The 27,906-nt window shown below is 47.9% G+C and overlaps 1 protein-coding gene across 2 annotated transcripts in view; it reads right to left on the bottom strand.

Annotated features, from left to right (window-relative positions):
• Nucleotides 1–7,543: 7,543 nt before the first annotated feature.
• The window catches only part of UBE4B (ubiquitination factor E4B), a gene marked incomplete at its 5' end in the record, with an annotated part of 44,677 nt that continues 24,314 nt past the window's right edge, over nt 7,544–27,906 (bottom strand). For both annotated transcript variants that reach the window (XM_084274736.1, XM_084274737.1), the window contains 18 exons: nt 7,544–8,887; nt 9,293–9,439; nt 10,331–10,505; nt 13,209–13,400; nt 13,672–13,806; nt 14,793–14,937; nt 15,235–15,361; nt 16,072–16,307; nt 17,068–17,166; nt 18,179–18,306; nt 18,961–19,060; nt 21,686–21,824; nt 22,048–22,246; nt 23,259–23,372; nt 23,803–23,901; nt 24,002–24,118; nt 24,465–24,521; nt 26,041–26,124. In XM_084274736.1, coding sequence (XP_084130862.1) covers nt 8,826–8,887; nt 9,293–9,439; nt 10,331–10,505; nt 13,209–13,400; nt 13,672–13,806; nt 14,793–14,937; nt 15,235–15,361; nt 16,072–16,307; nt 17,068–17,166; nt 18,179–18,306; nt 18,961–19,060; nt 21,686–21,824; nt 22,048–22,246; nt 23,259–23,372; nt 23,803–23,901; nt 24,002–24,118; nt 24,465–24,521; nt 26,041–26,124 — 2,355 coding nt within the window. In that variant the 3' untranslated portion in view covers nt 7,544–8,825. The remainder of the gene's footprint in view (nt 8,888–9,292; nt 9,440–10,330; nt 10,506–13,208; nt 13,401–13,671; nt 13,807–14,792; nt 14,938–15,234; nt 15,362–16,071; nt 16,308–17,067; nt 17,167–18,178; nt 18,307–18,960; nt 19,061–21,685; nt 21,825–22,047; nt 22,247–23,258; nt 23,373–23,802; nt 23,902–24,001; nt 24,119–24,464; nt 24,522–26,040; nt 26,125–27,906) is intronic.

Raw genomic sequence — 27,906 nt, 5'->3', positions numbered from 1 at the left:
AGAAAAAAAGCCAGAACCCCACACATCAAAAAAGAAGGATTGTCACTTTTGTTTAACACAGCCAGCCATTGTATCATATTTGCATGGTTAAGCCTACCAGGGAACGTGCTAACTTTTAAACGAAAAGAAATTGTTTGCAACTTAATCATAAAACAGCTCTAAAGAAAGAAAAGGAGATTAGTACATGGAAAGTTAGGGAAACAGCTGTTCAGCACAGCAGGGGTTTATGACAAGAGGAACCACAGTGAATCCAATTTTAGGTCCTCCACCACGGATCAGGTAGTGATGACAGCCTGATATATCAGCTGAACTCACACACCACGAATGGCTATCTTTGTGCTGGGTGAAGACGCCAGATAGGACAATGGTGCAGAACTTGGCAATGCTCTGAAAATCTGATCATATAAACATATGACTATTTATCAACACACCAACGTAGGGGATTGTGCAATTACTGAGCTAAGCAGTGATTGGAAGGGAAGGGGAATATACTTTAGAAATCTGGTATGAAGCCACTTTACATTTCGGAGAACACACGCAAATTCACCACCTGCTCCTGGTGAATTCGAGTTCTCCATCCTCAGCCCAACCCCCCAAATTCTGCCAGTGACCCCCACATCCACCAGGCCCTGCCATGCTGTCTCCTGCCTGAGCTCAGAGGATTGTCAGATCATCATCCCAATATGGCTGCCTCAGGAACTGTGCCGTACCCAATCCAGGGTTCAGAGCCGCTACCTACCGGCCCAGAAAAAAACACCACCCCCAAAAAAACCCCCAACCCAAACTGGAAACCCACATCCTTTTATATTCTGGCATTTTTCCCGGCTGGTTGAGGATTACGCCTCCCTCCCCAACAGGCAAATTACCCCCTCCCAGCTCGGCTGAGCCCCAAAGGAGGGGGAAAAAAAAGGGCGGCGAAACGCGGCGGTTGTGCGCGTCCCACACAGCGGGCAGCGTTCCGGCGAGGAAAAGGAAGGGAAGGCGGCCGCACCGCCATGGCTGGGAGCGCCTGGGGGAAAGAAAGGGGAAGGAAGCGTCCCGGGGGACAACTAAATGCATCGGGCAGATGCACAGGCGAGAGGAAAGGCCGAGCCGGGCTCCACGCCCTTGTTGGTGCTGCCCTGACAGCTCCGGGGCGCCCTGCCCCTGCCGACACTCCCCGTCCGCCCCCGCTCCGCTTTCCCAGGCCCCATCCCACTCATGGCGCGCCCCCCCCCCCACGATGTTCCCCCTGACGAACAGCCGCGTAAACCCACCCCCCCCCCCCTCACACCGCCTCCCCCACCGCATTACGGCATCTATACACCCTCCCCCGCCTCCGTGCCCCGGCACCGAGCCGACCGCCGCCGGGCCGCGCTCCCTCAGCGCCCAGCTCACCTGGGGACGGGAGGGTGTTACCCGCAGAGCGTGGGCAGCCGGTGCCGTCAGCGACTGGGGCCGGCGAAGCAGCGCAGCGCGGGGCGGAGGAAAGAGAAAAGCGCGAGCGTCGCCATCACGCTTCAGCCGCCTCCACCGAGGCTGGGAGCCACCCCTTCCCCCCCCCCCGCCCCTCGCCGGCAGGAAGGGAGGAGGAAGGAAGCGGGAAGGGAAGAAGGGAAGGGAAAAAGGGGGAGGGAGGAAAGAGAAAGGCCGCGCCGGGCAGAAGGAGCGCAGCGCGACGCTCCCCACAGCGCCGCTCCCACACTGACAGGGCGGCGGGGCTCTACGCCCGAGCCCGCCTCCGCGAGGGAGGAGCCAATAGCGTTGCGCCGATTCTCCCTCCTCCCTGCAGCTGACCAGTGGCCAGGCGAGGGACCGGCGCGTGCCCGCCTCCCGCCGTGCCAATCATAGGCTGACGCGGCCGCGCACCAATCACAGCTCGGGAATGTCCGCCCGCAATGACGCTCTTCACTGCACCTCCTGAGTCAATCCCTCCGCCGAGCCCCGGGGACACGGGGCGTCGAGTCTTCGCCAGCTCCGACCAATCAGAACTCGTGACGGAAGGCGCGTCTTCCCCTCTTTTAACCTATAACGAGCGGCGCGAGGGCAGCTCCGAGTCGCTTCACCGCTCCACCGCCGCGTCTGCCTGCGCGTCGCTGAGGCGGCGGCAGTAGCAGCGGCAGTGCCCGGCGCAGCCGGAGACGAGCGCGGCAGTTCGGCTCCCGTGACTGGAAACAGCCCGGTGACAGACCTGCCGCAGCCAGCCCCGGCGGGGGCGAGGCTTGGCGAGCGGCGAGGCCGGTCTCCCCTTCGCCACAGAGCGCGTTTCGGGCAGCCCGGCACAGCCCTTTGCTCTCGGGCACCAGCGCGGCTCTGGCGCCTGTCAGCTCCCAGGCGGCTCCTTCCCGCCCGCGCGGCTCTGGCGCCTGTCAGCTCCCAGGCGGCTCCTTCCCGCCCGCGCTTTGCCCGCCGAGGCTTGCGTGCGGTTCGGTAACTCGCTGTCAGTTCGAAGGGCGGCTGGGGTGGCCCTTTGAGCGGGAAGGGCGGAGCGGGTAGACACCTGGAGCCTCTGCTGTGAGCGGCAGCTGTTGAAACAACTGACGGGTACCTGAGGCGGGAGCGCTCACAGGGTCAGTGTGGGTCAGGCCGACAGCCAGCTTTGGGCTTCTGCCTCACGTGAAAGGAGTACCACTCACTTAATTCATATAAACCTTACCTGTGCGAGGAGCACCTTTGTTTTGTGGGGGTTTTTTTTAGCTGTTTCTTTCTGATAAGTGGGGCATCTTTCATGGCAGTCACAGAGCAGCACCCTGCCCGCACTTCCCCTCACACGTCAGTCGGAGGGGAGCTGTTGTGGGCGGCTGGGACACGAGATGGTTTCAGACCAAGGCTTGGTCGCTGCGTCTCCACAGCCCCAGCAGCTCCGGGTTTTGGGGAGCAAGGCTTGGTATTTCGATGAAAAGGTGCTTTTCCCTCCCCTTCCCCAGTCTCATCGTAGGCATGTGTCATCTGCAGCTACACCTCTGAGTGCAGAAGCCTACCAACAGGTAGCTGAACGGGGGTTGTAGGAGAAGGCTGCGGCAGAATCAAGGGAGCAAAACCAGGCAGCGTTCACCTGCCCCAGAAAACGCCATTATTTGAACTTTGGAAGACGTCCTATTGATGGGACGTGATGGAGTGGTAGGTTTAGAGTGGTATAACTGTGCTAACTTCTACCTCAGGCCATGCAGAATTATGTCAGTTCTGATTTCTCTTGGAAGACAAAGAAAAAGCCCCAGTTAAACACTTAAAGACGGGGGGGGGGGGTTGGAACTAGATGATCGTTGAGGTCCCTTCCTACCCAAAGCATTCTGTGATTCTACCGTGTTTTGAAATCCTCTGCAAACTGCCAGGGTTTGGCTGTGTGCTGTGGTCCTCCATGGTAATAGACAACATGATGAATCTTACCTCAGAGTTTGTATAGTGTTTCTTAGGAACAGCAGTTCCTGCATCTCTGCCTCATGCCTAAGTTTGGAGCACACTCACTTAGAATAGTTCCAGGATGTTAGTTCAGCTGCTTGCTTCGAGTCCTGACTCATCTTTTAGAGGCTATCTAACTATGAGCTGAGACAGAAAACGGTACTGTGTGCATGACACGTGCTGTATCCCATCTGGGAGGTCAGCCTCTGCAAAGGGAGGAGACAAGGGGAAAATTCCTCTTCAAATAACCAAGCACGGAGTTGCAAAGTGGTCAAGGGTTAAGTCAGCTCTCATCTAGTTGTGATGCCTTTTGAGTTGTAGAATTTCAGCATTTTAGCTTGATTTAATTAACTAGCTTTCTCAAAATTATTTTTGAAAGCCAGGTCTCCTTGGGCAATATGGAATTAACTTATTAAAAAAGCCCCATACTTGAGAGGAGTTCTGCAAAGTTCTACCTGTGGCTCCTGCTTAAAAATATTAGCATCACTTCCTTACAGGACCATTCTCACTCCTGATCCATTCTGACCAACACTGTACAACCCTGCAAAATGGCAGCAGCAGATCCAATTCCCTCCAAGTGTGTCCAAAACTAGAATTTAGCCATTTATTTCAATGAACTATTCATGTAATGAAGGTCCCCAGCAGGAGAAGAACATTCTTGAGCGTTGTACCAGAAAAATGAAGGCAAGTAGTCCTGTGAAAAGGTTCTTGCATTCATTAGTGCAGAGCTGGTTACTCAAATCCCTGAGATCACTGCCTAAAATTGGGAAACCTGTTTAAATACAGAAAAGCGTATGTTTAAGCTGAGAGGTAACAAAAGGGAAGACAACTGCATTGTAGTGGAGTGCTCCTGGGGATTGTTAAAGTCAATCTGTTGCTGGCTAAAGCAGCCTCGGCATCCTGCTATTAACAGCATTATGCTGCCCTTGCTGCCAGCAGGGAATAGTTGACAGAGATGTAAATTGGGCTCTTACATAAGTGTAAATTGTGATATAATAGGATCAATTGTACCGAATTGTACTGCCAGCAACAGCAGGACTTGCCCAGTTACTTCCTCTAGTCACATAACTAGAGGGCAAGTACAGACCAGGGATGCAGCCTCCTAACTTCACATTTTCCAAGACAGCCAAATTTTGCTCATGTGAATCAGCTGTTTCTGGGATGAGCCATTCCCAGCTCAAAGCTGGGGAGGTTCTGTGAATAGATCACAGAACCATAGGGGTTGGAAGGGAGCTGGAGAGCTCCTGGGGTCCAACCCCCTGCCAAAGCAGCTCCCCAGCTCATATTGCACAGGGCGGCGTCCAGACGGGGCTGGAATCTCTCCAGAGATGGAGACTCCACACCCCCTGGGCAGCCTGTCCCAGGGCTCCCTCACCCTCACTGGGGAAAAGTTCTTCCCCAGGTTGCTGTGGAACTTGCTGTGCTCCAATTTGCAGCCATTGCCCCTTGTCCTGTCCCCACAGACACTGAGAAGAGGCTGGACATTCCCTACAGTGTCCCACATTTCAGCTATTGATAACTATTGATCAGATCCCCTCTCAGGCTTCTTTTCTCCAGGCAGAACAGGTGACTCAGCCTTTCTTCTCATCTACCCTGACCTCAGCAAGGCCTTTGATACTGTCTCCCATGACATCCTGTTAGCAAAGCTGAGAGAGCACGGGATAGATGAGCGGACAGTGAGGTGGGCTGAGAACTGGCTGTCAGACCGAGCTCAGAGGGTGGTGACCAGTGGAGCAAAGTCTGACTGGAGACCTGTGACCAGTGGTGTTCCCCAGGGCTCGGTGTTGGGTCCAGTCCTGTTTACTATCTTCATCAGTCTCAATGTCAAAGGGAATTTGATCAATTGATAGTTTGGGTGGTCTCTAATATAAAGTCACTGTAGTGTAAGTTTACAGGTAGATTGAAAAAGGTAAATTACATGTAAGGGGAAGAGGAGGAATCACAGAAAACTGCAGGTGCTATCAAATTTATTAAGAATTATCACACTCAAATGTCCACTGTCCAGTGAAAGATGGGGGTTTATTCACTTTTGTACCCAGAAGACTCTGATACAATGGTATTTTCAGATGCTATTAAAATACCTTCCATTATTCTGCTCCCAACTGCTGAATCTGTCTAAAAGCACAGCTTTGAAATACCTGCTAGTTCTCCAGATACTTAACATTCACCTCTGGGCCATCTGTAGTACTGGCACTGGTATGTTTATCACTTGAGAACACATGCCATAATTAGACAACACTGCTCAGTACACACTTTGCTATCTATATTTCCTGAGGTCAAAGTCTGATCTGGAGGCAGAACAGATATAAATTCACCCATCACAAGAAGGGTGGCAGCAGGGACAGGGAGGGGATTGTCCCTCTCTGCTCTGCCCTCTTGAGGCCCCAGCTGGAGTCCTGGAGTCCCCAGTACAAAGAAGACGTGGGACTGTTGGAGAGGGGTCAGAGGAGCCACAGAGATGATCAGAGGGCTGGAGCAGCTCCCCTATGGAGAGAGGCTGAAGGAGCTGGGCTGGGTCAGCCTGGAGAAGAGAAGGCTGTGGGGGGACCTCATTGCAGCCTTCCAGTCCCTGAAGGGAGCAGAGGAACAGGAGGGGAATCAGCTTGTTAAAAGGGCAGAGACTGGCAGGACAAGGGGGATGGAGTGAAGCTGGAGGAGGGAAGGGTTAGATTGGATATTAGGGGGAAGTTCTTTCCAGAGAGAGTGGTGAGAGGCTGGAACAGGCTGCCCAGAGAGGGGGTGGGTGCCCCATCCCCACCCTGGTGTGTGTCCAATTTGGAATAGCTGGAGAGAATTCAAAGAAAGGATTTCTTCCAGCTTACCAGCACATTAAGTCTGTCGATAAAACTAAAAGCTGTATGTTAATTTACAGGAAAAAAAGCCATAATGAAACCTTAGCAATTTAATCATCCTCCAGTAAAGACAAGTATGTGCTGCTGGACAGCCGTCCTCCATCAAATCAAGTATCAATTTGGGGATGTTTCTAGAGATTTCATGCTATAATCCTTAATAGCAAGGCAAGAGTGGGACATTTGAGAGTTTTTCTTGATGTAGAAAATAATTACCTCCACTAAAAGCACCTGGGAAGTTGTAGCTCACCACATACCTCACCCTGTCTGCAGAAAATGGGAGGGATGTGGCTGCTCAATGCCAGCTCACAGGTAAGAGCACAGCTGGCTCATTCAGTGGGTTTAGTTCCTTCTCTCCTTCCACATATTCAATTCCTTCTCCCTGCTTCCAAAGTCACAGGAAAAAGGAGCTGCTCTGTTCCAGCAGTCCCTGCAGGGATAGGGTTTTGGATCTTCCTTCCATCCTTGAGGAAAACAGACACACAGGGGGTATGGGAGGGAACCACCTGCCCCTTGCCCCACCCCCCAAAACAAACCCCACCCCACAACAAGCTCCCTGCTTAACCTGTACATCTTAATGCAGAGACACTCACACATCTCAAAGGTCAGGGTTGGATTCTAGGAGTGTCCTGGAGAGAGTCCAGAGGGGCTACGGGGATGATGAAGGGCCTGGAGCATCTCCCCTGTGAGGAAAGGCTGAGTGAGCTGGGGCTGTTCAGCCTGGAAAGAAGAAGACTAAGGGGGGACCTGATTAATGTTTATCAATACCTGAAGGATGGGATGCAGGGGGAAATGGGCAGCCCCTTTTCAGTGTCTGTGGGGACAGGACAAGGGGCAATGGCTGCAAGTTGGAGCACAGGGAGTTCCACAGCAACCTGGGGAAGAACTTTTCCCCAGTGAGGGTGAGGGAGCCCTGGGCCAGGCTGCCCAGGGGGTGTGGAGTCTCCATCTCTGGAGAGATTCCAGCCCCGTCTGGACGCCGCCCTGTGCAATATGAGCTGGGGAGCTGCTTTGGCAGGGGGTTGGACCCCATGAGCTCTCCAGGTCCCTTCCAACCCCTGGGATTATATATAACTGAACAAAATTCCCCTGGAGCCTGTCACCAACTGCTGCACAGCTATGAATAGGATCAAGAGTCACCCTGTGGGGACTCACAGTGCTTTGCAGTGTCACTGCTATCTCTCTGCACAGGAGCTTTTCACACAACTCCCAAAGTTATCTCCAGATCCCAAATCCCAAACCTGAAGAAAGCCATCTGGATGTTTTACACTTTCAGTGGCAGACCTGAAGGAAAGAAAGAGCCAGGACCCAGTGTGTGCGAGTGTGTATCATTTATTGTAGTTCAAGAGAGTCAGGAATCGAACAGAAGACACGGCGAAAAAACATGAAAGAAAAACAACCTCTTTTTTTTTTCAGACTTAATTTTAAAACACTGTGGTTTCAAATCCTTTTTAAAAAGGAAATTCAAGTATCATATGCAGGGGGCAGTAATACAAAAATGTTTGTGAATATTTTTTTTTTTTAAACTATTTGTTTTTTTAAAAATGTAATTCTACATTTCCTGCACCCTTTCTGCTTTGGTAAGGCCAAGCCATGGATACAAATCAGTATGCAACATAAAAAGAAAAGAATGACCCCCTGCCCCAAACTGCACCCTCCGAGAATATAAGGATCTGCTCTCTTGAGGACAAGCTCTAATGGCTCAGAACTGTCTTTCAGCACATCTATCTGCAGCATTAAAAGAATGGATTTGAGTTATTTTTTTAAGAAGTCACTGAAATCCTGGTGCTCCCAAGCAACTGATACACAGCAGCTGTTTGAACATACTTCTACCTGGAGGCTTTTTGAAAATGCCAGAGCATCTGGATGGACGTGAAGGAAAGGGACGTTCCACAGCAAGGAAATTAAAATCCACGTGTGAAGTCTTTGAGGCTTTTCAAGTCATCCTGTTGTCTTACACCAATTAAAACCCAAATATGCAAATGTGTGTCATATAAAAATACCATCCCAAGGTTAACACTTTGTGGCAGGCACAGTTATCGCACGGAATCTGTTCTTTTTGAGGGCAGGGGAAGGATTTTCATTTTCACAGGGATTTATTATTTTCTGCATTACAAAATAAAACAAAACAAAAAAAAAAGCAGTGCAGGTTTGCTGGGTGGAAGAGGAAGGAAGGAGGGAGAGAGGAAAACGTTACTTTAGCAGCAAAATGTCCAATGTTCTGAAACACAATCAAATTAACGGATATCTGGCTGTAAAAAAAAATCAGGTTGAAGGGATGCTGCCCTGATCCATTCATCTCTGCTAAAATAATTCAGCTGTAAAAACTCCAAAACGTGACATATTGAAGGACAGTTTTGTAACATAAGCAACTTCCTAGCTTGTCCTCCACGTTATTGACCATCGTTACCACTTAAATATATGTACAAGAATTAAGCTGCTTTTCTCCTTGTCCACATGCTTCTGGTCACTGCTGCGAGGCAGCGCCAGCGGGCGCGCTCATCCCACCCCCAGCTCCCAGTTGTGCCTGCTCAGCTACCACCAGGACGCTCACGCCCTCCTCTTCCATCCGCGTTGGCGTGCGCTGCAAGGGAGTTCTTAATGGTCAGCATTCTGCTTGTCTCTCATCCAGGCTTGGATTTGCTCTTTAAGTTCTGGCACTAGCAGGGTAAGGAAGGAAAACAATAAAGAATTAAGAGTTGAAATGACTTTGTAACAGGAAGGTGAGACATCTCCTCCTGCCAATAACAGATTCTTTTCTAGAAACACGCTCAGAACATACACACTGCTACCTTCTCCATCAGTGTATTTTCCACACAATTTGGATGCAATTCATTAGTCACTTACCTGTCATTACCAATATCCTTTAGCCTGGCAGTTAAGGCAGCAATGCTTGGGTTTATTTCCCCAGAAAATGGGAAAAAAAAACCCAGAACCTTTCCTGTGCCAGTTGAAAGAACTGTTAAACTGAGGCCTCCCCACTCTCTGCTGAAAAGACACACAACGAGCTGCACACAAACTGCTTCCCCACTGAACAGCTCCAGCGCTGCCTGTCACACAGATACCTGGTTCCAGCATGTTTTCTGTCAGCGTCTGACGATTGAAGGGATCAGTGGAAGAGTTCAACAGGTGCCTCAGGATGATGGACCTGTCCATGATGGTTCCAGATGGCAGCCTCACGGGGTCAGTCATCAGGGTGTCCATAAGTGGATCTGAGGACACAAGTGTCTCCTTGGTAAATCAAGGACAACAGCCACAGATTTTATCTGTGCAGAGCTGAGCTATTCATCATGGTCCCCAGTCAGGTCTCATTTTGAAGTTATGGTAAACCATTAAGTGAGCCTGGACACTGCTCCTCCCTTTCTGAACGGGGCCTTTGGCTATTCTCACCCTATTTTCTGATTTTTTTTAAAAGCAAGACCTCTATAGTACTGGACAGTACAATCCCAGGGAAAACCAGATAAACTCTTAGCTCTGTACTTCACTATTTAAGTGAAATAAAGCAGGATGCAGCACTTCACAAACAGTAAATATACTGTTAATCACAGAATCCCAGGGGTTGGAAGGGACCTGGAGAGCTCATGGGGTCCAACCCCCTGCCAAAGCAGCTCCCCAGCTCAGATTGCACAGGGCGGCGTCCAGATGGGGCTGGAATCTCTCCAGAGATGGAGACTCCACACCCCCTGGGCAGCCTGTCCCAGGGCTCCCTCACCCTCACTGGGGAAAAGTTCTTCCCCATGTTGCTGTGGAACTTCCTGTGCTCCAACTTGCAGCCATTGCCCCTTGTCCTGTCCCCACAGACACTGAAAAGGGGCTGCCCATTTCCCCCTGCATCCCATCCTTCAGATATTGATAAACATTAATCAGGTCCCCCCTTAGTCTTCTCTTCTCCAGGCTGAACAGCCCCAGCTCACTCAGCCTTTCCTCACAGGGGAGATGCTCCAGGCCCTTCATCATCATGATAGCTTCCTCTGGACTCTTTCCAAATATATATGTTAATATATGTTAATAAGTAAATGTTAATATGTACCCATATTTAAAGCAAAGTAAAGAAGCAAATCCCCCTTCTCCTAACAAGTCAGTATTTAGGAAACTCAACTTGCCTCTGAACTCATCCGGAGCATCGCTGTAATCGATCTCTGCACGGGCATTCTTGGCAACGATTTCCTCCACTTTCTCTGCCAGCAGTTTGAATTTCTCTATTGCTATGGTTGACTTGATTCCAGCCTTTCTCATCTTCGAGATCACCTCCTCAAAGAGCTCTTTGCTGTAGGACCTCTACAAGCAAAGCATAAAGAGACAACTTTGCTGAGCTGCGGGATCCTAACATCCGAAAAACTCTACAAAATCTTTTAAATGCATTTTTTAAATTTCAGAAGGAGAGATCAATGAAACCTCCACATTATGCCAGACAGAAATAATATGCAGGTAGCATTTCAACCAGCACCAAAATGTCAACTTTGGGGTAGGCTTAAGCTTTTTTTAACTGGTCATCACTATGTAGAACTGTTCAGGATCCAAAAAAAGGGCAATATCACCTAATCAAAGTGAATGAACCACCCAGCAAGGCTGAGTATAATGATTAGGATTGTTCCTTAAACAAAACATCTGTCTACTCCCATCTGCTGCTGTTCTCAAAAGTCTTGGCTGAAAATGCAGCATCAAGTGAAAAGGCATTTATTATTCCTTAACTTCCCCAGTAACATGCAGGCGGTACTGCGAGAGAAGTGATTCTTTCTCCTAACCCAAACAAAACCAAACAAAAAACCCACTCCATGATGTTGCAAAAATAGCAAAGGAGCTGGGAGGGAGTTACTGCTGGCTGGAAGGCAGCCAGGCAGCACGGGGAGGGCTGAGCAGCCACACAGCACCCAGCCCCAGCGCATCTCCCGCAGCTCCAGCTGCAGCACACATTGCTTCACAGGGAAAGCAGTCAGGCAAGGACCTCTGAAAGCCACTCGTGCTCTAAAGATGCTGCTTTAGTTCACAGTGCTGTGTTTTGATATCAGCTTTTTCATAAACCTTGTTACACTGCAGTGCCAGGCTGAATTCAACAGCAAAACAAAACACACCGGGTCTCACAGATTTCTGTTTTCCTTGGGGACTCTGAAAGGCTCAGCACAGCCCTGCTGCTTTCATCTCCACTTCATCACACAGAGAAATACCATTCACGACTGAGGACACACAGTGCCCACCCCAAACTCCTTTCTAACTCCACAGAGGAGAGCAGAACCATGGCAATATGCCCAGGGCTTTAGAAACGTTTTCAGGGTCCTTCTAATACGTGCTAGGATTTGCAAACGGGAGACGTCCCGAAACGCTTTAGAGACCCTGCCATGATCAAGCAACTTTGCTTTGTTTTTTCCTCCTCAAACCAGCAGCCAGTAACCAACTCTGCATTTCCTTCCTGTTTCTTTCCCCTCATTGCCAGTTTCCAAGATACTATTCACTTCCCCCCCTGCCCTTTTTATGAAGGGCTACTTTGTTAATGAAGTTTTATTCCAGTTCCCACACCAGCAAGCTGCTTTCTTTGTAATGCCCATGTTACTGCTGTGCATTTTGCCATGGCTGTCATGGAGGAACAGACAATGGGAACCACTCCTGCTTCCACACACACCCAAACAGCCTGACCCACACACTGCGTGCTCCGCATACGCCTGCAGACACTTCAGGTCTGTTTCAGAAGCAGTACCAGTACTATCTGCAATTAACAGAACTTCAATAATTACAGGAAAAAGACACACTGCATGGATCCCTAAACATTCCCCACTGGAATTTCAATAGCCACTGAAAACATTTTTCCCCCCTCTAGATTTTAAAGACTTTGCAGTGTAAGACAGAGGGTGATGTGATTCCACAGCCTGACCCCTGTACCAGACCAGAGGTGAGCGGTGCCTTATCCACCTCAAGAATTACCATCCTGCTCTGAAAGCCACCATGGCGAGTTCAGAGGGGTCTTACCTGTCTCACATCAGTTGTGTTTTAACAGTTTATGACACAGCTTTTGGATGAGCTATGAAAGGGAACACCACCTGGAGACAGCCTGGGGGATGAACAGCACCGCCAAAAGACACTCTCAGACCAGCCCTGCCCAGCTCTTGATGAGGAAGGGGGGGGAAGAGTCTCAAAACTCTATGTGCACCTCAGTCTTCCCAGCTGCAGTGTCAGGCCAGAGTCCTTAGTGAATCCACACTGACCCATAGCTAATCCCAGGGGTTGGAAGGGACCTGGAGAGCTCATGGGGTCCAACCCCCTGCCAAAGCAGCTCCCCAGCTCATATTGCACAGGGCAGCGTCCAGACGGGGCTGAAATCTCTCCAGAGATGGAGGCTCCACACCCCCTGGGCAGCCTGTCCCAGGGCTCCCTCACCCTCACTGGGCAAAAGTTCTTCCCCATGGTGCTGTGGAACTTCCTGTGCTCCAACTTGCAGCCATTGCCCCTTGTCCTGTCCCCACAGACACTGAAAAGGGGCTGCCCATTTCCCCCTGCATCCCATCCTTCAGGTATTGATAAACATTAATCAGGTCCCCCCTTAGTCATCTTCTTCTCTCCAGGCTGAACAGCCCCAGCTCACTCAGCCTTTCCTCACAGGGGAGATGCTCCAGGCCCTTCAGCATCCCCGTAGCCCCTCTGGACTCTCTCCAGGAGATCCCTGTCTTTTTTATCCCAGGGAGCCCAGAACTGGACACAACACTCCAGGTGGGGCCTGACCAGGGCAGAGCAGAGCGGGAGGATCCCCTCCTTTGACTTGCTGGCTAATGAGCTCCTAGTGCCCAGGGCCCTTCCCAGGGGCGTGAAGCACTGTGGAGCTTAACATGTGTCTGTAGTTGTGTGAAACACCCTGAACTCACACCCATCTGGAAGAACACCTGGCAGGAACCGGGTGGCAGCACGCCAGTAAGATGGAACTTGTAGACTATCCTGCAAAGTCCACTTTGCCCACAGTGCTTCTGCCCTTTGCCTTATCTTCCCAGAGCTCACCTGATCATCAGCAATTGCTTTAGCAAAGCGAGCACAGTCGAGCTGCAGATAAATGTCAGTCAGTTGGTCCAACAGCTTCTTTGGTTCAAACCCGTATTTCTCAGGGTTTTCAACTTTCAGGTCACGGCACTTGGGGCCACACAGTTGCTGTAGGTTAAAGTTCAGCATAGCAGCCAAGCGCGGTCCAAGTTCCTGGAAGTACAACATTGCTCACAGCATGAGGGCAGCAATAAAGATTATCACTAGATTTACAGAGAGGAAAAAACCTAATAAAACTGTCATTTTGGAAGCTTTCAGGAAATGTCTTGTCTTTTTGCATGCTTTCCATTAAAAATACAATGCAAACAGCTTCTGTCTGAAGGATCTCTCTCTCTCAGTGACTCAGGCAATGCTCTTAGCATCCAACAATGTCAACAGCAGCTAGTTTAGGCTGAAACCAAAGTTAAATCTGAGCAGGACTTACAGGTCTGAGAAAAGGCTTTTGAACCTGCTTGGTGAGGATATGGAACATATCAACAGTTTCTGTTGCCAGGGCGAGATATGAACGAGAGACACGCTCATCCTGAGCGAGCTGCGACTGCCGAGCCTGCTGCTGGTCCTGGGAAACAAAGAGCCCGTGGTCAGGAGCCCACCCAACACAGAGATCAGAGAACACAACTGCCATTCAAATCCACATGGGACACATTTAAGGTGCAGCTCACTTCCACTACCTAATACTAACCCAAAGTCTCCAGCAGTTCTCCAGAACTCTGCAGCACTGAGGTGGATGCAAATGGCATCACAAGACTGCAGACATGTGCTGGGTCTGTTTACATCCCACAACTGCTCCTCCCAGCTGCAGAACCGGGTTACGCCTCCTTTCCAGCCAAATGCCAATGCTTTTAAAGCCAGCCTGAGAGTCAAGTGAGGTTCTCTCTGATTTACACACCACCATAAACAAAACCCTCCACACTGGAACAATCTGTAGATGATGTACCAGCTCGTTTTGTCACTACAGAAGTGGCTTTACCTTGCTAGCAGGCACAAAGGGAAAGAAAGGCTTCAGAAGAGCAGGCTGGAATAACTTGAACAGAGATTTTTACAGCTTCTCTTTTCAAGCTCTTTTTTTTTTTAAAAAAACCCACACCTGACATTGGTGGGTCAACACACACAATTACTGTTTATCAGGCTACAGTCTGAGGTACAGAACTCTTAATTGTCCACATCAAATCTACCCAGCATCAATGCATTCACGAAATAAGAGTTTCTATTCCTTGAAGTCAATTCAAGAGGTGAGCATCTTCCAAAGCCTCCTTTGAGAAGCTTCAAGTCTCAATTTCTCCACTTAGAATTAAGTGCACAGGGATTTAAAACTTTCTACTATTCCCACTTCACACCCACACTGTTTCAGCCACAACACAACTATGCAGGATGATGTGTTTGCAGAATGTCATCCAGAGTGACCACAGCCACACCAGCGGCAAGAAAAGCATCGAGAACTGCTCCTCGTGAGCAGCTCTGGTGCTGCCTCATGTGAAAGGGTTTCTAATGGTCTGGCATTAAGAAAAATAAGTAAAGGGCACTTGGAAAAACAGTTCTGTTCACCCTGGGCAGCAGGTCCCATTGCTCTTTATTCTTCATCTCCTCTTGCACTTCATGGATACGTTTTAGGGACTCCAGACTCTCATCCAGCAAGAAAGTTGTGTCATTTATCAGCATGTTGATGTAGCGAACAAATTGCTTCCCAGAGCTGAAAACATTGAAACACAGTTACCATGGCAGAGCAGAGGGGTGTGCAGACCAGACTGCCACCCCAGCAGCACTCCTCCTGCACTGCATATTGCCAACAACGATCCCATTCCCCACACCAAGTTGATTGGGGTGTCCAGAGCTCAGATTAGAAACACTCCAGTTCTACTGAAGGGGATGCCGTTTATCATACAACAGAAAGCAACATCTCCCATTCCCAAGGATACTGGCCTCCTCAGGTCACTGCCCAAGCACCTTGCATGACCATAAGCACCATCATACACAATTTCTTACTCACTTGAACTCTTCCATAAAGGTACCATGGTGAGCAATGTTCTGCCAGAGGCTTTTGAAAATGGTGCTGATGTGGTAGCGGATCGTAAACTTGTCATAGAATTCACTAGTGGCTCCAGTATGTTCAACATCTGGAAAGGAAAACAGACCCCAGAACTGAAATCCAAACTCCTTCCCACCAGGATTCACCTGCAGCACAGCACATCTTTCCCCTACTGTCTCTGTTGTGATGAACTTCAAGCACCAAGCATTGAGAGATGAATTTCCCATCCAGAAGCCTCCATCTAAATCCCCATTAAAAGCAGCAGCACCCTTTGTTTTCTGGTCTAGAACCAATCTAATTCCTGCAGGAAAACCCTCAGGAAACTAAACATATTCTATTCAACTCCACTCTGCTCTTCATCCCACAGCCTGAAATTGTGACAAGAAGAAAACTCTGGGTACACTGCAGAACTAGTTGTTTCTATGGGTGCAAAGCCCCTCTAAAGCACCCAAACCTACAGGCCCAGCAAAACCAGAGGCAGAAGTTTGAAAACCCCAACACTCCCTTACAAAACAAACAAAAGACTTCCAGGTTTGGAATCTAAACACCAGAAAAACAATTGTCCCAGCAATGTACAGTGCTGCAGTTGTCACTGCACAGCACCTTGTGAAGGGCTGAAATCCTCCAGGTTCCATCTAATGTTCTTTCCCCTGATTCCTGAGCAACAAAACCTCATCTTTACAAGACCCAGTGGTTTGCTGGTTGGGTTTTTAAAGGTTAGAACCACCAACACAGCCTTTCACCTTGTAACACTCAGTGCTTTCTGTATATTCAGTGACCTACAGACACAGCACTTACCTGTGTAAAACTTCATCAAGGAGGGAACTAACAATTTAGCAGAGAGAGGATGATTCTCAATCATTTCAAAGAACTTCTGTGTCCGGGGCTGCACAGCTGGATTTGTCATGAACATCACTTCCACCAGCTTGGCTACTAAGTAAGGATTTCGGATGTAGTTCTGGTTGCACAGCATCACAACAAGGAACATCACGATGTCCTGAGTACAGGGCTCATAAAGCACCTGAGGAGCATATCTAAAGAGAGGGAGATAAGGAAAACAAAATGTAAAACCCCACCCCTGTACTGTGTACCTCAGATTTGTCACAAGTTCAGATTGCTCGTTAGCAACCAGGAAAATGCAGTACTTCTATCATAATTTCCCACCTTTCTCTAAGAAACTAGATTCTTACTCTCCCAAAAGCCTTGCCACCTGTCCACTGGAAGCTGAAGTTTAGGCTGAAACACTGCCACACTCTGTTGTGGCACGTAATACCAGGTTTCCTAAGCACCACCACCCTAGCAGCACCTCAGGCAGGGAAAAGCAAACATCTCATGGTACAACACAGTGAAGTCTGGACCTGAAGGCATGAAGTGACCAGAACTCCAGGATTACACCTGAACAGTACTGACCCCCATCTAAACTGTTAAAACTATTCAAATGCATTTCATCCCAGCAAATACATAAATGAGGGAATTTTCTACTTAGTAAGCTATGCCTCTAAAAAAAAATCTTACTCTAGTGATGACTTAATATGCTGTGAGATCCAAAGGGCTCACCCCAAAACCATTGAGAAAATTCTTGGGGGGAGGGAACCAAGTAACCTTTCACCTTGCCCAGGTCAGAAGGGGCTGTGGAGCCCATCTGGGCGTTCTCCCTGCAGCAGCACCTGCCAAAGCCCTTCCTACAGCTGCTGTTCAATACCAGAACAGATATGGAATAGCTGGGAAACAACTTGATGCACATACCACTTGTCACAGGGGTAAATGGTAGAAGTTTCCTTCTACTTTACTTACTGTACAATAAAAAACAAGAATTCAGCAACATCTTCCACGTAGAACTCTGGCAACGCTGCGAACACCTTGGGAACTTCGGGAGTTAAAGGCAATTTTATGCTGTGGAATAAGAGAGAGAACAAAGGGGAGGGTAAAGCAGCAGGGTAGGAAGTAGAAAGTGTCATGAGCTCTCCTACAGAACACTTCACTTGTAAGGTTCTGACATGGACTTTTTAAAAATCAGTGTGAGTACTTAATGTTCACTAAACCCCCTACCCCAGCCTGCTGGAGAGGAGCTCTGTGGAGAAGGACCTGGGGGTGCTGGTAGATGACAGGGTGGCCATGAGCCAGCAGTGTGCCCTGGGGGCTGAGAGAGACAATGGGATCCTGGGGGGCATCAGGAGGAGTGTGGGCAGCAGGTCACAGGAGGGGATCCTCCCCCTCTGCTCTGCCCTAGTCAGGCCCCACCTGGAGGGTTGTGTCCAGTTCTGGGCTCCCTGGGATAAAACAGACAGGGATCTCCTGGAGAGAGTCCAGAGGGGCCATGGGGATGATGAAGGGCCTGGAGCATCTCCCCTGTGAGGAAAGGCTGAGTGAGCTGGGGCTGTTCAGCCTGGAGAAAAGAAGACTAAGGGGGGACCTGATTAATGTTTATCAATATCTGAAGGATGGGATGCAGGGGGAAATGGGCAGCCCCTTTTCAGTGTCTGTGGGGACAGGACAAGGGGCAATGGCTGCAAGTTGGAGCATAGGAAATTCCACACCAACATGGGGAAGAACTTTTCCCCAGTGAGGGTGAGGGAGCCCGGGGACAGGCTGCCCAGGGGGTGTGGAGTCTCCATCTCTGGAGAGATTCCAGCCCCGTCTGGACACCACCCTGTGCAATATGAGCTGGGGAGCTGCTTTGGCAGGGGGTTGGACCCAATTCTGTGAACCCTGAATTCTAAATAAGACACATATTCCATGGGAGAAAGTTTCTTACTGATAAAGTAACAGTCACACAAGAATGCAGCCACTGTAAAAAACCCCAACAATTCCAATTCTAGACTTGCTAAATTCAGCAGACAATCTAACAGGACTCCCAATCTCTTGGATACACCTCCCACCACTGTGTAATGACAGTTACACTCACTTGGGATAGGCAGGGTCAAGAATGCGAAGCATCAGCTGAATCACCATGCCATAGAAGTTCAGACATCTCCTGAGAAAGTTTTCATCCAGCAAACCAGCATCTGCACAAGCCTTGCACCTCACCAGTTTCTGCAGAATAAGCACACAAACACTAATGCAGGGCAGGACAACGTGAAAGGAAGGTCAATCCTATCCAAGCTGATCAATATATCTCTGAATTAAGACAATGAAACAATGTCAGCTTCTTAAAATATGCTGTTATTTGAAGGAAACAGGGCACTTAGGCCCCAAGGTATCAAGAAAAACACACATAATCCAGAGCTGCAGGGACAGAGGAGCCTTTCACTAGTTTTATGGGAGCAATTAAAGAAATAAGAGGTACCAATGTGGAAAAATGTGCAATTAAAGTGATTTTGGTGATGCAGGTCAAATATCTGTTTCAATTTATACTAGGAAGACCTAAGCAGGACAGACTTTCAAAAGAGAGGACCCAGCACACTCATGTTTGCAAGACTGGACAACTCCCAATCCCTCTGCTGTTCTCTGGTAAGTACAGCATCCTCACCTGAGGACTGCTGGCTAAGGAAATCTTGGTGTTACTTTGGATTTGCAATTCACCACTAACATGATCCTGTATCACAACCACCATCTCGTGCAGTCAAACCCATCCCCTAATGAGCTCAAACCCACCAGGTTTGAGCATCAGCGGGAAGTTACACTCAAACATGAGGACAGAAAGCCACTGCACAGGCTGCCCAGTTGAGAGCTGAATCCTTTACAAACCTTGAGCTGTGTCTTGCAGCGTTTCAGCATCTCCCTGTGCCTGGTGGCCAGGGGGGAATCCTTCCACTGGCTTTCATTGTTCTTCAAATCTTCAACAGTCCTGAAAGCCACAGGCAGTTAATTCATTATCGTGACAGAGGGGATAGGGACTGCCACCTACAAGGCATTTAACCTACCCAACTGGGAAATACAGAGGAAAAAAGAGGGGAAAGCTAATAATCTCCATAGAAGTTACCTATCCTAACTGGAAAAGGAAACTGCTTTTCTACACACAGAATGAAGATGGACAGTGTGCATTCAAAGGCACTACATACACCAGCTCCAACACACAGACCTGTCAGACAAACCCCAGCAGTGGAAGAAAAAAAAAAAGGATGAAACAGAAGGGCTCTACCCTGCCTGACAAGCTGATTTTATCTACTGTATTAAAACCAAACCAATTTGCCTTTTTTCTTTCCCCCCCTCCCCCTGAAGTCTGCAGTCACACTGAAGGAAGGCTACAAGGACATCGTTAAACTTAACCCTAACACAAGACAGGGATGGTCCAGTTAACAATGAGGCATTCAGAGATCTCATTCATCATCTAATATCAGGACAGGAACTGGAAAAGAGGTTCAGCTAAGCAAGAAAAAAGGGGCTGCCAGCAGGACTCAGTAGGAACACCTTCCCTTTCCTGAACCTGTACAATTCTGCATCCTGTGGCTTCCCACTTGGCACTGCTGTGAGTTTTCCTGTACCCTGTGGATGCTCCACTCCCTATGAAATCTGAAACTCAGGCTGGCTGAGGAGTCCAACATGTGAATAGACGACAGGCTCCCTGTCAGCAAAAGGGTCAGTAAATCAAGGTGGCTGGTATTACCTCCCCTCCCTTACCCAGTTTCTCACTCTGCCCCACAGAAGAGAGAACTCAAACATCCCTTACACACACCACTTACATTTTTAGAGTCCTGTGTATTCCCATATCTGAATCCTTTTTAGGAATGGCAGCTGATTAGAACAAAACTCAGTACAGAGCCATATGAACACGGTCCCTTTTCATCCCTCCTCTAAACACAAATTCTTTCCCCCAGCAATCTCTGCCTACAGCAGAAAAATTTCCAGTCTAATTTCTTTAGTACCAACATCTAATTACAGTGTCCAGTGCTACAAGCAACTGAGCAATGCAGGGAACATGCTGAACACTGAGCTCCTACTGATGTCAGCAAAAGCCCAGAGCTCCTCTCTGCGCTGGGAGCTGGAGGCTGCTGTGTAAGCAGCTCCTCCACAGCAATTCTAAATAAGGAAAAAGCAGTGATTCCTTTTCAAGCCAAACCTATGGTTTATTTACAAGCAATCCACAGGCTGCTTTATATGAAAATCCATGTTTTCTTTAAGCTCTACTGCCTCCTCATGTTTCACACTCTGCAGCTCCCCAGCCCTACATGTGTTTCAAAAACTCAACCTGAAATTGTTCCCACCACAGCCCAGAATTCCTGCAATGAGCTCATGGTGTAACAGCCAAGGAGCATTCACCAAAATGCAATGAGTGCAGTTATAAACAATGGAAAATACTGATGATATAAAAACCTGTTCTAATTTTAACAGAGTATTCTTCGAGGTTTAGCAGCTATAAAAGTCTATTTGAATTGATGCCAAAAGAACTGGAAGACAGCAGTATCTTCATGTCAACATCATGCCTTTTATTTATAGCTTTACTTAAACCACCCAGTCAATTAACACGTACTGTGAAGGTTTCCCTACCCCCTGCCCCAAGAGGACAAGATATCCCACCTCACAAGCCAAGGGGAAAAAGGTAAGTATCTTATGAACCAACACAGAACAGCTCAGGCACAACTAACCACATCTTGTTTCTGAAATCACAGGTCATTTACAGTGACTCCATAATCAGCCAAGAACTTTATATGCACTCCTATAGCTATGTCAGAGAGCCCAAGGCACCAGCATCCACGTACAGGACACCCAGTTAAAGTTATAATAAAGAGTGTTAAGCAATGTCATGAGTGTTAAAATACTCTGAAGATAATTCCATTCTCTTAAACATTATGGTCTTCTCACCAATTTAAGCTGCCTTGTGTAATCAGGATCCTCTACCCAGCTACTATTTGATTCCTGATTCATGCCACAGTTCCTCAATGCAAGCAAAAATCCCTAAGGATCAAAAGCAGCAGATCACCAAGTACCTGTGACAGTCCCTACTCAGCAACACTTCCACCCAAATTATCATTCTAATTCTCATTAAGGTTACAGGACTTGCCATCATGGTGAGAAGACAACCCTGGTAGGACCTGTGTTCTTTGAGGAAAGGCTGAGTGACTTGTGACTGCTTAGCCTGGAGAAAAGACGACTAAGGGGGGACCTGATTAATGTTTATCAATATCTGAAGGATGGGATGCAGGGGGGAATGGGCAGCCCCTTCTCAGTGTCTGTGGGGACAGGACAAGGGGCAATGGCTGCAAGTTGGAGCACAGGGAGTTCCACAGCAACACGGGGAAGAACTTTTCCCCAGAGAGGGTGAGGGAGCCCTGGGACAGGCTGCCCAGGGGGTGTGGAGTCTCCATCTCTGGAGAGATTCCAGCCCCGTCTGGACGCCGCCCTGTGCAATATGAGCTGGGGAGCTGCTTTGGCAGGGGGTTGGACCCCATGAGCTCTCCAGGTCCCTTCCAACCCCCCTATGGTTCTGTGACCCAGGACTCCCAGATGCATTAGATAATCAGCAGCTCCTAACCTGTTGAGCTCCCTGATGGCCCGCAGTCTACGTATGTACCGACGGCAGCTTGGCAGGATGGAGAGGTGATGGGCATGCAGGGTCAGGAAGAAACACTCCGTTGGGAATTTCGGCTCAGAAAATGGAGACGGGTCCCTGTCTAGAAAACAAAGAAGAAAGCCAAACAGCTGAATACATTTTAACAAATTAACCCCTTCTCCCAGAGACCTTGAACTCAACTTTAAACCAAGAGCATAACGTACCAAGAAAATTCTCCTATTCCTAAATGCTTTATTTTCAGGATTCAAGTACTTCCACGTACCCCCAGTATCAAAAACTGAAGGCAGAGTAAATGCTTAATATGTCTCACTAAGAATACCCACAAAGTTCAGCAATCCAGGCTGTAACATCCTCCATTGTTGCTTTCACCCTTGTCTCATCTGTTGGGAGGTCAATACGACACCTGGGATGAAATATGTACATGGGATCAACCGTTTCCAGCTTTATCTTCGTACTCAGTTGCTGTAGTACCCATAAGAAGTTGAGCATAAAGCCATCTGTAGACACCAAGCGATCATCGGTCTGTGGGGTAAGAGAAAGAACATAAGATGAGAAACAGAAGGGTGTTTTCTGCTGCTTTAACAGTACTGAACATCAGTGAAGGATACAAGTCCAAGACAAGGGAGAAATGATGAAGAACATGGGATGTCTAAGGAGACCATGATACTGGGATGGTCTCTAACTGACCTATTATCCTTCTCTATAGTTCAAGTAGTTATTCTCAAGAACATTTAAACATATAAAAAGTAGTAAAAGACCTAAAAAAAAGGTTTTCAAAGGGTCTCTTTCAGGAATGGTTTGCCACACATACAGACAGCAACAGAAAAGCTTCAAATATCTGCTTAGCTTTAATTCATGTTTTATCTTAAGTGTCTTACATTAGTTCTTCACTGGAACTTCACAGAATATTCCCAGCAGTGGTTCCAAATATTTGCTTTTGAGAAAGGGACTTGAAGACAGCAAAGACACAGATTTCAGTTGTTCAGGATTCCCACACAGATTTTATCCCAGGAAGCCAGTGCAATACATTAATTAGTGACAATGGCAAAATAACATCCCTGGTGGTGCACTGGAACTGTGCCCGTTCGTAGCTGCGTTACTCCTCTTAGAAAAACCACACAAACAAAGCCTAGCAACTTACAACTGGGAAGTGTTTTAAACACAGCCAGTTGGAATGTATGAAGCACTTACAGACTGAGGGGTGGGGAATGCACAGGTGTGGGTGCCTGGGGAGGGACCAAGGAGGGGAGGGAAGAGTATAAAGCTTTAAACATCTAATATACAATCCCTGTTAATGAAGTGACATGCCAGTCAGAGAGGAAATAACAAAGGGATCAAGTAGGCAAAACAGAGTAACTTGAGAAATAGGAAGTGTAGTGGAAGAGATGGAGACTGATGACAGGGCTTCTTCCCTGTTGCAGCAGGCATTTCAAATTCTTTTGCCCCCCATCCAGGAGTCACCACTGCATGAGCCATCCAGTGCTACTCATGCAAGAAATCCCTGGATTGCAGGGAGAGCGTTGCCTGTGCTCACCTGCATTTGTGCCTTCTTCATGTTGGCATTCACAACAGCTGCCATGTAACTGAGCGCCGCCTCTCGCGTCTCACCGTTCAGCAAGATGCTGTGCAGGATCTTGAACAGCTCTTGCTGGAATGACAAGGAAACCCCCTGTCAGGCTGCACACACTTCTCCACATCACTGCTCCCTGTTCTCATGTTCTATCAATTCCACAAACCTGACTACAGCTCCTGAGACAGCCTCACTGGCAACACAACACAGAATCATTGTGCATAAGTTGCAGTTATTAGTTATGAAATGAGTTACAGGGAAGATCTATGAGAAGACACACAACACACACTAATACAGTATTGACTTCAGCATAAACTATAAACAGTAATTAACTGTCCTTCTATTTTCTGAGTTGGCTTAGTGCCTTAGAAAAGTATTTGCAGCACTGATTTTTTGACCCTAATTCCCTTCAGCCACATCCTAACAGAAGCTAGATAATTTTAGAGTATACTCTTCCTCTATGTCAAGACCAATAATCCCACATTATTTTAAACATGAGAACACTTACCCTTGCTAATTCCAGGTAATGTTGCAAAGACTGGCTAACAACCCTGGTGTTTTCAAGAGTAATGGCAGGCCCTGAGAAGTACTTTTCAACTACTTTGTTCTGAAAATAGAATGAATATTGCCAAAGGTATCACACATATTGGGCAAAAAAAGGAAAAAACCCAACCCAAGCCCAAGCCCAACCCCCTCACCACACTTACATCATCTTCAGCAAAGACAGAGAGACTGAAGAAGGCTCCAAGATAGGAAAGTCTCTGCAGCTCTCTCCCTGCACCTGTGCTTAAGGATTTCGGCAACCACAAGGGCAAAGAAACAACCTAGAGAATGGGAGAAGTGGCAAGTTAACCCAAGCTGCCCTGTCAGCCACACCACTGCACCCACACTGCCACCTGGCAGCATCTGCCACCTGCCCTCAACTCAACAGTCACGCTGATAGCTCAGACTGAGGAGCTGTTTCAAAGCAAGTCTTGTCTGTGCTAGCTTTTCTAACTTCTCAGGGACAAAGACTCCTATTCCCAGTTTAAACCAGCATTTATTATAAGAAGCTAGAGCAGCCTCTGCTGCTGATGTTCTTCAGAACTCTAAAGGCAGCTCATGCCACAGTAACACAGTAAATTACATGGTCCTTTTAACTTGAAAAACTATCAGCCTGGGTACACTTACCAAACTGCACATAGGGTGTGTTTTGCCAAACTTGATTTCACAAAGTTCACATAGTGCCTGGAATAAAATCCCCAGAAAGGAATTACACACAAAAGTCATTTAAGTGACCCATCTAGAAATAACAAGCTTATCATGGCAAACTGCTAAGAGAGCCAAACCTTTCCCCTTTTATACTGGAAAAGCTTCCACCTTCTACAATGGTGAAGAGGTCCAAAAAGAGCCAGAGCACACTTTGCTCCAATTTTAAGCTTCTCCATTTGTTTCACAAAAGCTAACATGTCTCTGGGGATAATTAGTTATTGCACTTCTTTCAAAATTCAGCTGTGCAAATTGTTTGTCTAGAACATAACAATGCTTTTGCTGGACTCCTGAACTGCCACATCAAAGTCAGTAACAATAGTAAATGGAGCAATTGTGCTATACATACACCAAGGCCTTTGTCTTTTGAATCAGAGTGGAAAAATGTCAGATGAGCACAGAAGCCAGAAACAAAGAATCCTATCCAAGATCTCTAACTCACTTTCAACTGCAGCACAGAGAAAAGAAAGCAGTTACAACAGGAGATTCTGGAAACACAGAAATACTGTAGGCTTTCACATATCCTGCTCCTCCTGTGTTGGGTGTTCTCATTCTTCAGTTTTACTCTCACTAGTAACTGCTGTTCCACCCTTTTGGTGCACGTTGTGCTAACTAGAGACAATCAACATGCAGCATCATTTTCAAGCAGCCCTTACAGCCAATAGCCAAATTCACAACAGTTTGTGGTTTAAATTGGGAGGAGTAACAGAAGAACAGGACAACACAGAAGCAGCAGGCATTGTTATTTTGGGAAGTGTATCACTGCTGCTCAGACACTGTGATTTACAGCACCCCAGTCCAGCCAATTTCCTGAGGTACAAATTAAACCTGAGATGTAACAGCCTTTTTTGGCATCCTACACAGGAGGATCCTAAAGCCCCAAAGTGTGAGCTGACAATGCTCAGTGCACCCAAGAATGCAGCTTGCTCCTTTGTGGCCCCAGATGCCTTTCAAGAGGACTTGTTTGTTCTGTCAATAAAAGCAGATTTAGGGGAAAATCAAACTCCCAACTTCCCTCAAAGTGTATTATGAAACTTCCCTACAGCAAACGGTCCCCAGTTCACACAATTTTGGGTTTAATGTGACAGATTTGAGTTTTGCACACACAAAACTGAGTCCAACCACCACTGGTACAGACATTGGGCCTTATTTCCCAGGCTGAAGCTGGGAGGAGCTTAGCTGGATTTTACAGCCACCCATAGTATTCTAATGAGCAGGCATGATGAAATCCATACATTTGATTAATTTTATAAAAAACAATACCTACAACCACTATCCAAATGCTGTACATTAAGCTCAAGATGTTATTTGCCTTCAACTCCACTTGATTTTTTAACGTCTTCTACACACACTACATGAAGCTTCCAACATAGAATTTAACAGGAACCCACTACCCAAAGAAATCCCTAAAAATGTTGAAGTACATGGTCTAGTACAGAACCTGTGTAAGTTATCAGCAATCATAAAGCAAATGCTTCTAGAAGTGAACAGTCCTTACCATGAGGGGGTATTTAAAGTTGTCACTATCAAGGGAGCACTCTTTGGAAGCTACAGCCAGGCCTTGTAAGATAGGAATAAAGATCTGGAAAAAGAGAAGTAAATTAATTTATTCAAGACTAAGAAGCAATCAAATGAAGGCTGCTGTACAGAGCACAAAACACTTGCTCCTTATGCAACAGAAAAAACAATCTCTGAATCTGTATCAGTCCAGGCTGAATGCTTAAGAGAGTTTCCAAAGCCAAAATTCAGGTTGCTCAATACAGCGTGAGCAGAGCATTGACTGGATGCCTGGCCATACCAACCCACCCCTAAGAGCTTCTTTCCACCCACTTGTCTGTAGTTTTCCTGATCACATCCTGACTTCACAGAATCCCAGACTGGTCTGGGTTGGAAGGGACCCCAAGGATCACAGAGCTCCAACCCCCTGCCACAGGCAGGGACACCAACCTCCAGGCCTGGAGCTACACAAGGTTGCCCAGGGCCCCAGCCAACCTGGCCTTGAACACCCCCAGGGATGGGGCACCCACCTCCTCTCTGGGCAGCCTGTTCCAGCCCCTCACCACTCTCTCTGCAAAGAACTTCCCCCTAATATCTAATTTAAACCTTCCCTCCTTCAGCTTCACTCCATCCCCCTTGTCCTGCCAGTCTCTGCCCTTTAACAAGCTGATTCCCCTCCTGTTCCTCTGCTCCCTTCAGGGACTGGAAGGCTGCAATGAGGTCCCCCCACAGCCTTCTCTTCTCCAGGCTGACCCAGCCCAGCTCCCTCAGCCTTTCTCCATAGGGGAGCTGCTCCAGCCCTCTGATCACCTCTGTGGCTCCCCTGACCCCTCTCCACCAGTCCCACATCTTTCTTGTCCTGGGCCCCCAGCTCTGGACACAGGACTCCAGCTGGGGCCTCCCCAGGGCAGAGCAGAGAGGGACAATCCCCTCCCTGTCCCTGCTGCCACCCCTCTGCTGATGGAGCCCAGGATCCCATCGCCCTTCCCAGCAGCCAGAGCCACTGCTGGCTCATGTTAAGCTTCTCAGCCCCCATGACACCCAGGTCCTTCTGAGCAGGGCTGCTCTCCAGGAGTTCTTCTCCCAGTACACATGTGCCCAGGACTAACCCAACACTAGCAGATACAGGCTGAACCTGACAGATGTCAGCACACTGACAGCAACCCAGTGTTGGTCCATCAAGCTCTCCACGTGTGGAAGCCACACAGGGAAGCAGACACAAGTTCCACAGGGAATCACTGCAGGTAACACATGGATGTGTGCAAGTGTGTCTGTTACACACAGAAATGAGAGCATCAGTTCTGCAGGACTCCAACAACTTGACTATCCAAATGGGTAACGATTCATTTGCCTACACACTCAGGGTGATAATGTAGCTTTATTTTTGCATGTCACATGAACAAGTCAGTTTTGTGCTGTTAAGTTTAACTGTGGGAACAGCAAAGATAATCTGCAGCAGTTAAAGATTGTTACAAGTGAGGAAGTGACATGACAGGAACTTACTAATCAAAAGTAATTATACCTAATTAGTATGTCCCAATCACACAGCTCTGACAACTATACCCTCAACAAAAGGAACTCTTGCAGTCATTTTGCAACAATAGCAACAAGAGGTTTCACTGAAGTTTACTGTGTCTCCTCATAGAAGCAGCACAAATACTATGAAATCCTATTACAGACAAGGCCTGTGGAGAGGCTGTGGCCTGCCTCAGCTGGGGAATGCTCCTCCAGCACCTTCCACAAGCACTTCTGGACAATCTTCAGTGTACTTTCAGTGTCAGAAACCTCTACTAAAAGGTGTCCAGAGATACAGATGATTAAAAGGTACTTGCACTACACATACAAATTGGCTACTACCTTTTTTTTC

Source organism: Gallinula chloropus (genome assembly GCF_964237585.1).
Source record: "Gallinula chloropus genome assembly, chromosome: 23".
NCBI classification, from domain to species: Eukaryota; Metazoa; Chordata; class Aves; order Gruiformes; family Rallidae; genus Gallinula; species Gallinula chloropus.
Note: the sequence above shows the minus strand (reverse complement) of the source record. Positions and strands in the feature narration are given on the sequence as shown.